This window comes from Eurytemora carolleeae, unplaced genomic scaffold, assembly GCF_000591075.1.
Source record: "Eurytemora carolleeae unplaced genomic scaffold, Eaff_2.0 scaffold166, whole genome shotgun sequence".
NCBI lineage: Eukaryota > Metazoa > Arthropoda > Copepoda > Calanoida > Temoridae > Eurytemora > Eurytemora carolleeae.
Genome location: NW_019396125.1, coordinates 385,544 through 397,710, shown reverse-complemented (window position 1 = coordinate 397,710; position 12,167 = coordinate 385,544). Strand labels below are relative to the sequence as shown.

Here is a 12,167-nt window from a genome sequence, read left to right as displayed (position 1 = left end):
AAATTCAGTTTTAGAAAATTTTGCAATATTTAAATTCACCCTGGCAAGGGATTTTCAATAATATTTAATTCATCATTTTTTGCGCACTTTTTGTTTTTGCAAAATTTTTGCTCAGTAACTTGATAAATTGCAATAAATATTTGAAATTTAGCAGATTTGCAAATTATTTTTGTAGATTACTTTATAAGAGCCTAGGGGCTTTCCAAAAATGTATCAAATGTTATAGATTTCTATCACGTTAGGGAAATACAGAGGTTATTTTGGGTAAACCAGACATCACCCTGAATTGGGTTAGGACTGGGTCGAAAAGTGTTATTTAAATTATACCTGCTAAACTATACATCTTTGTAGCCTTGCTATTTACAATTTCTAAAAAGCAATTTTTTTTTCAGAAAAAAAATAATTGACTAAATTTTAGTGTGAGAGTTTTCAACCTTTGGATCACTATGATTTTCATCTAAATATGTTTAGTATCCATTCAAATGTGTACAATAACACTACAGTTATGCCTACTTGGCAAAAAACACATATAGGGTTATCCTCAAAGGAATAGACTTCAGAGACGATGTTTTCTTGCATTCAGGGTTCCTTGTAGACCAAAACTTGCTTATTGCTGTGCCATTTAATAAACCATCAAAATACTCAATTGAATGCAGAAGCAAAAAATCAAGCTTCAAATTGTCATATTTTTTAGAACTTAGGGTCGTCTTTACACTCTTATCCTTTGTTGGTGTTTCGCTACTTAGCGATTTCCCTAAAGACCTAATATATGTACCGTGAGGTATTTCTCAAGACCGGATCGTAAGACTTCCTTCTCTCAACGCTCTTCATAACAAAAGGATGATAATAAGGTTCCGAACGTTTATTTCTCTGAGTCTTCAATCTAAATAAGTTTAATAAACCCACAGAAAAAGCTTTGAGTGATAAATCATAAATACAACAGATAATCCACTCAGGCATCAAAAAACTGTGGCAAGGAACCAACAAACACATATATAAATATCAATCATAATATAATCAACCGATAAGCATACGTATATATATAAGAAATAAATACCACAGTGATCCTAGAATTCTGGACTCGGTTACACTTGCAAAACAAATAAACATATACTAATATAAAACTGTTCACTCCCGCGCGAGAAATCTTGCGCCTGCGTAGTCAGTCTGTAAACAGCTCCTAAAACTAGTTCTTTCACAATACGTTCTGTACAGATCCTCAGGGAGAACTCAGAAATACACAGGGGCATCAAGTAGACTTTATACACGGAGCATGGCTCGCGTAACAGTTGGTAACCCTGTATTAATTTCGCTTTCATTTTGTGGAGTTATGATATAATTTGGTAATCTTCACAAATGCTTAAACTAAAATATGTGCGTCCATTTCAGACATTTAAATTATTTTTGGAGGACCGTAGTTTACAGCAAGATAATTGTTTATACTATCATAAAATTCCTAAATTTTTTTCGGGATATTGAACACAAAATGTGTGGGATGTAGAAGATATCTGTAAACTTTTTAAAAAAAATTTGAATACAATTTTTGTACTTTCGGGAAGTTTTCGGTAGTTTGATATTAAAAACGAAATGCTATTAGGTGTTAATATAATAAATGAATGAAATGTATTTGCTTGATATATTCTAACCACATACTGCGGTTCTAATGATTAATGTGAAGAGATGATTCTAACTTCTCAAGATTTATCAGTCAACATTAATCCTAAAATATACTCAGTGTGCAAAAAATGTTTAACTGTATTTTACACTGTATAGGTAGGGGGGGGGGGGCGTTTGTTACCCCCTCCCCCTTCCCTTCAATAATTTATCATATTCATTACCCAATACTTCTTGACTTGAAAAAGTGATTCGCAATATTTTTTGAAGAAAAAAAAATATTTTTAATCTAAATTCTTGAAACCCTTTGAAAAATAAATATATTTCACATTTGTCACAAAGGACAATTTAGAATTTTAAAGTTTTTAAATCATCTTAAACTTGCATGTATTTGAGCCTTTTTATGGTTAACATATTTGCAAAAAGTTATTAAAGTAAGAATACATTTTTTTCTCTCTTAGATTTGTCATGTCGCTATCAGTTTCTGGTGGACAGTTTAGCTTCATTTATCAAACCAGCTGTACTGGAATAGTAATGAGTCTACATGAAGCCAGGGGTAGTAAAAAAACTGTAAAAAAAAGTATCCCTAAATAAAGAGGATCTTAAAAAATGTCTGATAAAAATCTGGAAAAATCAGAGAAAAACAATAAATCAAGATGGATATACTTATGTAATGAATTATAAAAAGCAGACTTACCATTTAAAATTTCATTAATTAAAAAGATAAGCGTTAAGTTTAAACAAAGAAGAGGAAATAATTTAGAAATAGTAAAAAGTTTTTATGCGTACATTTTATATTTTATCGTGCAGACGCATTATTCTTAAGATGTTTTGCAAGCCATGTCTGGTCGGAGACAGGTTGATTGTTAAACAAGAGCGTGGAGCTTTAAACGTTAAAAACAATCTGGAACTAAACATCTCAAGGATTGACGTATTTAAACAGAACATAAAAGATGGTCTTAAACATGCCAAGGGTGAATCAGAATTTATAATTATAAAAAAAGGCAGCCCGTGCACCAATTTTTCGCGGTATGGTAAAGCAAACCCCCAGTTGTTGACCCCCCCCCCCCCCCCCCCCCGGGCAGGGGGGAGGGGGGGGGGGGGGGTCAGCAAAATTGAGTTTACACAATAACCCTCCACTTCGAGTAAAATATGACTCGGTGGCACGAAACAAATTTGTTAAAGAAGTCTCTAAGTTATGTTGTGCTGAAGTTCTATAATATGATGGAAAACTGGTAATTTTCGTTAAAACTAATAAAATGGGTATTTTATACATGAATCATATCTTAGATTAATGGTTGTTAGCATCTATTAACATATCCGTTGTAATTTTTTTAAAAAAGCTATAAAGTATATTCCAGAAATAGTTAGCTTTAACAAAGACGACATTCTAAATATATTGCAGATTTACAGGATGATGAAAATTATTACAAATGATATAATGTTAGTAAATGAAAAAAATTCATAATATATTCATTTAGTTAATTCTCACCATGAAACACAAGACAAATGCATTTTAACAGGAGTATTGATCGTCTTATTAGGTTTAATGAATCGTATTATAACACTTTTTTGCCGAACCAGTCTTTTTTCTATGTCGTCTTCTGTATAAAGATGAAATATCAAATACAACTTTTGTATTCCAAATACATACACATCAGTCGACAAGTTAACAATTTGATCTTATTCAAAAAGTTATTGTAAATCTTTTTCAAAAAATTTTTTAATCTTCAAATTATCAACTCAAGTTGAAATTGCCAGGATAAAATTTTTAAAAAAGCATATGGGTAGGGTTCAACTAACAAAATAGTCAAAGTGTCGGTCGGAGTTTAAAAAAACCTAAATTTAACCTGGAAAGCTGGCCTTGACAAATTTGGCTTTACAAACATGTCGTTCAACCCTATACCATATTATAAGCCCCTTTTCTTTAAAGGCTGTACATAGATTTAGACCCCCCCCCCCCCGCCTTAAACTAAACTAAATAAAATTATTATTGCACAACCTTGTTTGACTAAAGACCATTGGAGTCTTTAAAACCACATAGTTAGTCCTTAAACTGTCAGATCGCATTCCATAGTTTTGGGGGACCACTGTATAGATCTCGCAGAACAGTCGTATATACGTGATACAAAGAGTGAAGTGAAAACAAAGACCACTTAATAGGATTATGAATCATCCGTTTCAAATTCTATTGAATGCTTCACAAACATCTCAACAGAATGATTCGGTCATTTCTTTTCCCGGCCTACTTAGTTACACTCAGTTATACCCACGAAAATATACTTAAAACCCCCCAGGGGATGAGAGGGCCGGGGGATAAAGGAAGGTAGTGTAAAGATTAACCCTATAAAGGCTGTGGGGTCTGAATCTATGCATAGCCTGGTGTTTAGTTTTTAGATCTGATGCTTTTTTTCATAGACCGGACTTTTTTCCACCCTGCACCCTACCCTATAGATTAAAAAAAATTTTAACAAAAAATCCTTTAAATTACTATTTATTAAAAGTAACAAAATTTCACGGTGATAGTGTCAAAAAAAGAGAGTGCTAGTACAAAAAACATCCTGTTTAGGGTTAAGATAAAATGTGGCTATGATTGAACATAATTTAAACAGATTTAATATTCTTTACATTATTTTCCAAACCTTGTTGTTTTTTGCAAATCTATTGATTATTCAAAGAATGAGAATGGATTTTGCAACAAAATATATTTAAGAAAATATTTCTATTTTAGCCTTTGTTACCCCCCTGACACACAGGGTTTTCTAAAAAAATCTCAACCCATTTGGTCCAGCCGTTTAGCCAAAAGCTAACATATATACAGACAAATATATATGAGCGAAGAACTTTATTATATAGATACGATATACATCATAATACATATAACTAAAAGAAATGTTGATTTGTATCGTTGATTCTTCTTTAAGTGTGTTCTATAAAGGTTTAAATTTCAAGAAAGAAATTGAGTTCTTGTTACAAACTCTAATTTTCTGGTTCCTTTACCTTTACAACCCAATGTTGTAGACATAAGATATTTAAAACTATGAATTATGTTCACTTTTCATGTAATCAAGTTTAACGGCTTGCAAAGTTATGGGAATTGTGACAAAATCTCAGTTCCCTTAACAATCATTCTTTAATTTACATTTTTTTCTTTCTCCATTTGGAATAAAAATGTTTAAATTGCTGATATTGTAATATAGCCTGTAGATAGACTTTAAATGCCAAGACTGTATTGCACTTGAATTCTCCAATAACGGAATCTCAATCTGGAACCAGGTTAGGGGAATCAATTTGGTATTAATCAAAAACATTTTCAAGTGTAAATCTTTAATCATGGTTTAACAACAAATGTACCCGGCGTTGCCCGTGAATTTCTAGACCTTGCATAAAACGCAACACTATATAAATAGACGAACTCCTTAAGAAGATAAATATGAAGGAAAACTCGTAAATATGTTTTTAACTTATTCATAGTTTTTTTTCTACATAGATTTCAACTTTTCATCTGTTATGATTATAGGTCGGTAAAAATTGTTGAAAATGGTTTTACAGATAATTTCTAAATTCAAAGTTCATGATGTTTCTACTCTTTTTGCTAAATTCAGCATTGCAGTTTCTTCTTTCTCATTTTGCCATTTTGCCATATATAGATTTCAATCGTGAAATTTCATGATCAAATTCGACGTACAAAATGTTTTCTCAGATATTACTTTTTTCATAAAGTTCTTAACCAACTTTTGGTTCATAATTACATCTTTGATCACATCAACAACCCCTCATAGCATATTGAAAATTTATAAAATTATTCATTTATAAGTTAAGAAAATGTTATTTTTGTGGTAATTTTTATTTTTCCCCCTTTCTTCAATTTCATCAATGTTTCTGAACTACAAGGTTGAGATTAACCTAAACTAGTTAATTACAGAAACACCATTCATGAACCCAACCTAACATTCCACTAACAAAGCAGCAAAGATTCAAGACTTGAAATCATTAAATATAAAAAGAGACTTTTCATGATTTCTTAAAATGGAACAATAGCAGACAGCAACTCGGCCAATTTTTTGTGATTTTGGGACATCTCCAATAATGGTAGTCATTTCTGTAGCCCTGGTCAGGATGTTTTTACCGTCAAAAATCGAGAAAATCTGACTTTATTAAATTTTTCATTTATAATTTCTTTTTAAAACCAAATTTAGCTTGAACAACAATTCCAGCACATAAATTGAAGTCTAAACTTTTTTGTTTATATTCAAAATAATTATCTAATAATACTGTATTTTATAAACCGCAGAATCTTTTTATAACTTTATTTTGTTAAAAACAGCAGAAAACCAACAAAAAATATTTTTTTTACTGTTTGTTTAAAATTTATCTAGAGCCTTTTCTTTGTTTGAGAAAGCGGTGATTTAGATGTAGTTAAATAATAGCTTTTCCATGGGAGTGCTTTTTTCTTAACAAAGAAATTGAGTTTTTGCCACAAATTATGATTTTCTAATCCCAATATTTTTTAACTAAATAAATTTGAATAATCTAGAATTTATATATCAAAAGAGAAGCCACCAATAGGTTGCAAAGATATAGAAATTAAAAAATTTGAATTTGTGGCAAAAATTTTTGTTTTATCATAAAAAAATGTTTGATTAGAGAAGCCGGGAGACAAAAAAAATCATTTTTGAAAAGTAGTTTTTCCTGAAAAAGTTGAAATGTTTAAAGAATTAAATACAAACTAAGACAAAATAAATAGTTTGTATTTCTAATAACTAATTTTTTTATTTAAATGTAGATTGTCAGACCGTGATGAATAAAAGGTTCTAATTCACGTAATATCGATCAAATAAACAGCAGTCAATAAGTTTATATTTTTTTCTAAACCGATCCAATTTATGAAAACCCGTTAGTTGTATTTTTTAAACAAAAAGTAGAATTGGATGAATTATGGCTTTAAAACAAAGATCACATTAGCATATACACAGACTTAATACATAGATAGATAGGTAGATAAATTGATATCTAATAAGTTTATAGATATCTGATAGATAGATAAAAACAGATAGATATTGATAGATAGAAATAGAAATGGATACATATAATATGTCCTTTGAAATGCCATTTTGAACGAAAACCTATCCTTTAAAACATCCTATCCATTAAAAGGTTGTTTATGAAATTATAATGTTTTGAAATGTCTGTGGACTTTTATGTTTGATTTTTACGTGGAAAAAATTCAATTTTGTAAATTTTTGTATTAAACTGATTATTTAATTAAACTGATTAAGCTGTAATATAAACGCAATTAATTTTACTTCGATCAAAAAATATTGATTTATTAATAAAAAAAATTAAAATTATTGACAGATACATTCATAAATTCAACCTGTATTAAGTCAATTAATCTTTTCTCGAGACTGAACAAGTTTTTTAAATGTTTTTGTTTACACAATTCTTTCAAATTTAAAATACCTATTATTTAAGTGACTTTTTTGTATGATTTTAGACTGCCGAAAATTTGACTGAACGAGTTTTGTTTTTAATTGGAGCTAAGTGTATAAAATTTAGAAGAATTGTAGATGGATAGATAGAAAGATAGATAGATAGATAGATATATAAAGATGGATAGATAGATAGATAGATAGATATAAAGATAGATATAAAGATAGATATATAGATATATATATAGATAGAAAGAGATATATATGGATAGATAGATAGATATAAAGATAGATATAAAGATAGATATATAGATAGATATATAGATAGAAAGAGATATATATGGATAGATAGATAGCGCACTGGTATGCATGTATGTGATTATTGACTGGCTGTCTATTGTGTTTAATAATATTTGGTTTTGCTTCAACAGATTCATATTCCCACAGTACTTTACACCAGAAATATATCCCAGTTCAATGGTGACCATCCATGAAACTACTTATCCAACCCTGCTACCCTTATATATCCTATTTAAACCTAGTTAGATCTAAAAATGTCTAAAACATTACGTCATGATTAAATCTTAAACTAGAAGTTGAAACACAAATCAAGGAATCCCATAACGTCATGCTACCGTTTTATGCCTTTGCTTTGGTCCTTTTGTTTCATTAATTCAACCCATTTCAATCCTATGATACATTCTTGGATTAAGATACACCTTCCTTGTTACTAAACTAGAGTGATTAAAGATTTGAATACAAAGGTTAGAACCACTCATTGAGAAGATAAAAACGATAATTAAATGCCAGAAAACTGTCAATTGAACTTCAGTAATTGTATAATCAGTGATCAGTGTATTGTGAAGTGAGATTGTCCTTAGTACTGTTGGTCCAAAGTGAGCCAAGTGAGCCCAGTGAGCCCAGTGAGCCCAGTGAGCCAAAATGTTGAGCTACTTCTCTAATCCTGATTTAAGAAGAGGAGATGAAAACGTGATGCTGCAAAGTGTTCAATGGAATTCTGAACTGAAGGAAAAACAAGAGTTTACTTTTTTAAAGAGCTGCTTATATTATATACAAATTGTGTTTAATGTCTTTTAAATTTCAAATTTTAAATCAAAATGAGAATCCTCTTTTGATCAAATAGCCTGAAAGTTTTCACCATTAAGTTATAAAGATATAAGAAAATATTATAGTTTGAGTAGAGTAATCTGTTATCTTACTTTGTTTATGTCTAATATAGACAACGTGTAGATACGATTGATGCACACTTGGGACCGAATTTAATGAATGCGTGGTGTACCTGAACTGTCTACTGCCGGTTCAAATTTGTATCCCCCTGATTCAAATCCTTCCTTTATCTTTAACTTTAAAACGGTGCGGTTGTTCAAATTTGAAATGGTAGTAAGTAGTTCATTGACGTAGCTCTTCATGAAATTCGGTCTTACGTCACACAATTCTTTAAATGCATTTCTAAAAATTCGTTTTGATTAGTTATCTAACCGTCCTCAACGACAATCCGAAAGCTATTACAAGAAAGCCTCTTCTCTGAGCTACCAGCCTCGCCAGCCTAAAACAAGCCTCCAGCAAGATATCCACAGACGGAGGTTCGGCTCCGAGATCGGGCTCCAGGGTCTGGGTTGGACAGTATCCGATGCTGAGTTTGGAAGTTTAGGTGCTGATCAACGAAGGGATAGTATCAACACACTCTACGGAGATTTCAGGAATACAAATGCAGATTAAAAAAAATGTTGATTAAAATCCATTGTTTCCGCAATTTTGAATGACCTTTCTTTTATAAATTGCAATTGCCGATTTACAATTTTGTACTTTTCAAACCTTTGCCTGATAAAAATAATGGAGATATTCATGTTTTGGTAACTAAAATAAATGTATATGCAATTGCGGGTTACACACGGATTTAGACAACAGAGAAAAAGAAGTAAGTTAACAATTTTCAAGGTAGAAACACAAAGGATTACAGATGACCGTAATTATTAAGGGTCACTTTACATTACGGTTTCAGTTCCCTTAAAGGGAGTGTTCGCGAAAATTGAATGGGGGTCTAGGCTTACAGCGAAAAATAAGCGCTTTTTATCACTACAAATCTAGACCCCTTTCAATTTTCGCGAACACTCCCTTTTGGGACTTTCTTAAAGTTTAAATCCTGCATTAAGTTATAAACTTATCCAATTCCGTTTTTCTTATTTGTCCTGCATTTCACTGATGTATAAAACAGGGATACAATTCCTGGCGCTACCCACCACCCTGACAAGAAACCAAAAAGCAAGAAGAAAGAACGAATTCTAAAATTCTTTGGATTTAAGGAACAGAACAAACCAACATGTAGATACAGTGTGCACAAACCAACATGTAGATACAGTGTGCACAAACCAACATGTAGATACAGTGTGCACAAACCAACATGTGGATACAGTGTGCACAAACCAACATGTAGATACAGTGTGCACAAACCAACATGTTGATATAGTGTGCACAAACAAACATGTAGATACAGTGTGCACAAACCAACATGTTGATACAGTGTGCACAAACCAACATGAAACTTTAAACGGACTGTGTAGAAAATTTTGTTTTACAAAACTCATCTCCCTTTAAAGAATATTTAGGAAATAATTTACTAAACTTAAAGTATTTTAGTTGCACATAATTACACAATTATGCAAAGAATATTTTCACATTTTTGTAGGTTAATTAATTTTTTTTTATAGAAATGCATGTTTGATTCCATACTTGGCCGTTGGTCGTTAGCCGTTAGTGATATTTATTAGGCACGCTTAAAAAAGTACCAAAGATTTTGAGAGGGGGGGGGGGCCTCGAAAAATGTTTATCGGAAAGTAAATAGAAAAAAATAGAGTGGGATTAAATAGAGAAAGACGTGTTTTGAAGAAGATCCTGAAGATGGATCCTTCTACTATGCCGGAGGATCAAGAGAATCAAAAGGATCGAGAGGATCGAGGCCGAAATATGCCCAATCCGAGCTGGGATCCTCCAAACAGAGGTTGAATAAATTGGATGCTAGATATGCCTCCAGTATCCTCCGAGGTTTTAGTAGTACGGATACAGGGTTTGTAAGTTCGGAGGCTGGGTTTATCGACTCTGAAACCTCCGAAACCTCCGACAGTGAGACGGATAAGCAGAGCGGGGTTACAGAAATAGAGGTCAAAGAGATAGAGGTTACAGGTGACCCGGAGATAGAGGTTACAGGTGACCCGGAGAGGAAAATATCAGATCAGCTTTATCTTCCCATGCAAAGTCTCAAGGGTATCTTAGCAGCAGGCAATGAAATTTATAAAAAATCAGAAATAAAAAATATTTTTTGATTTAGAATTTAGAAGTCCAATCAACGGTGGTTGCCCAATTTTTAAAAAAGAACTGGGGGAGGGGTCAAATTTAACAATAAATCACTACAGTAACATTTTGTAAATTATAAATGCTTAGAAGGGATTACCCAAGAACCCGCGGAGAAATGTGAGGACACGGCTGAGCCCAAAGAAGAAGAAAACGTGGAAACTGATGTTGTAGAGTCTACGGAGAGTGAGACTGAGAGCTCTCATGAAAATTCATTAAACTTTGAAGAGATTGATGCTTCCACTGAAAGGTACAAAACCAAGTCCAGAATTGTTTTTTAAAGAGTTTTTATTGGCGTTTATATATTTGTTTTTATCTCTGGAAATGGTCTATATATATTTTTATATCTTTTTTAAATCGTTTTGTTTTCTCGAAAATTTGCTGTGTTATAAACTGTAGAAGATTGTTTTTTTTTCTGAGAAAAGAGTTTTTATTTTTGCCCCATTCTTCTAGTCATTATTAATTACAAATTATTCCATCGTTAAACCTGAAAAAAAAGATAAATGGGTTGGCTAATTACTCAAGACTTCTTGAAAGGCTTTAAGAGTCTGAGTAATGAGGGTGAATTTGTTCATGTTTTATCTGGAGAACTTACCCCTAATTACTCATTCTTATCTTGAGACAAATATCCTTATTATTGCTCCTTAGTGCACAGGATTTTCCCTGCATAGGAGCAACCCCCCCTTGATATCCCCCCCCTTGATTCATGTTTTTAACCCGCTATTTTCCGTATACTGCAGTCTTAACATTGGGTTGGGTAGGAACGAGAGCAATAACCTTTTCTAGTCTAAATACCACGTAAAGGGACTGCTTCTGCTTCAAGTCATAATTTTTATAATTTCATTTTAACATCTGAATAAAACACTATAACTGCAAACTAAATTTTTTACACATTTTAACATTGTAAATTTTTCCGTCAATTACTGAAAGTTTGTGTACAGTCCCTGAGTCCCAGCCTGGCAGCAAATTAATTGACGTTAAATTCTAAATTACTATTCATAAACAAACCTTTTAACAAATCACTGATCAAAAAGTTTAATCTATATAATCATATATATATTTATGTGTGAGCTATAGATGGCCAAACGGCTGAACCAAATAGGATGAGGGTTACATAAGCTAAACAATTTAAAAATTAATATAAACCTTGGCCACGCCGGGTTTTCCAGCTAGTAACTTTTAATACCTTTTGGGCCAATCCTTAAATTTAATAAATCTATCAAAATTGTAGAAGTCTTAAAAAGTATAGAAGTGAATTAATTAAGAAATAAATGAACCATTAAAGAAACAAAATAAAATATAAAATATTTGTTTTTTTTAGCATTTTAACTATTCGTCTTGCTTTCAGAAGTTTTGACATTTTATTCTTCAAATGCTACTCTTTTCGACTAATTTGCAAAATGCATGATTATTTGCTTAAAAATATAAAATTGGTAAAATAATTAGTTCATCTTGGTCACTAACCCAGCCCTTTACACTTCCTTGTATAAACCTTCAGAAATAAAACAACAAAAAATATATCACAATTTTGCATTGATCAATAAAAAATCATTAAATATTATGTTCGACGGTTTTTATAAAAAAAAATTATTTAGATCTGTTCTTTAATAATAATAATAAAATCATAAATAATGCTTCTTTGCTGAGAATTTGAAAGAAAAATGTTCATTTTTTCTTAACACCCTGTAGGCTGTATTAAGTCACGCTGAGTAAAACAGTTATCTATAAGTGGTCTTGCGTGATATTATGAAA

The 12,167-nt window shown here is 31.5% G+C and overlaps 1 protein-coding gene across 1 annotated transcript in view; it reads left to right on the top strand.

Annotated features, from left to right (window-relative positions):
- Positions 1-7,533: 7,533 nt before the first annotated feature.
- The window catches only part of LOC111695678 (uncharacterized), a gene marked incomplete in the record, with an annotated part of 67,927 nt that continues 63,293 nt past the window's right edge, over positions 7,534-12,167 (top strand). The window contains 5 exon segments of the mRNA XM_023465083.1: positions 7,534-8,075; positions 8,538-8,767; positions 9,283-9,370; positions 9,935-10,343; positions 10,506-10,665. Of these exon segments, the coding sequence (XP_023320851.1) occupies positions 7,989-8,075; positions 8,538-8,767; positions 9,283-9,370; positions 9,935-10,343; positions 10,506-10,665 (974 nt within the window).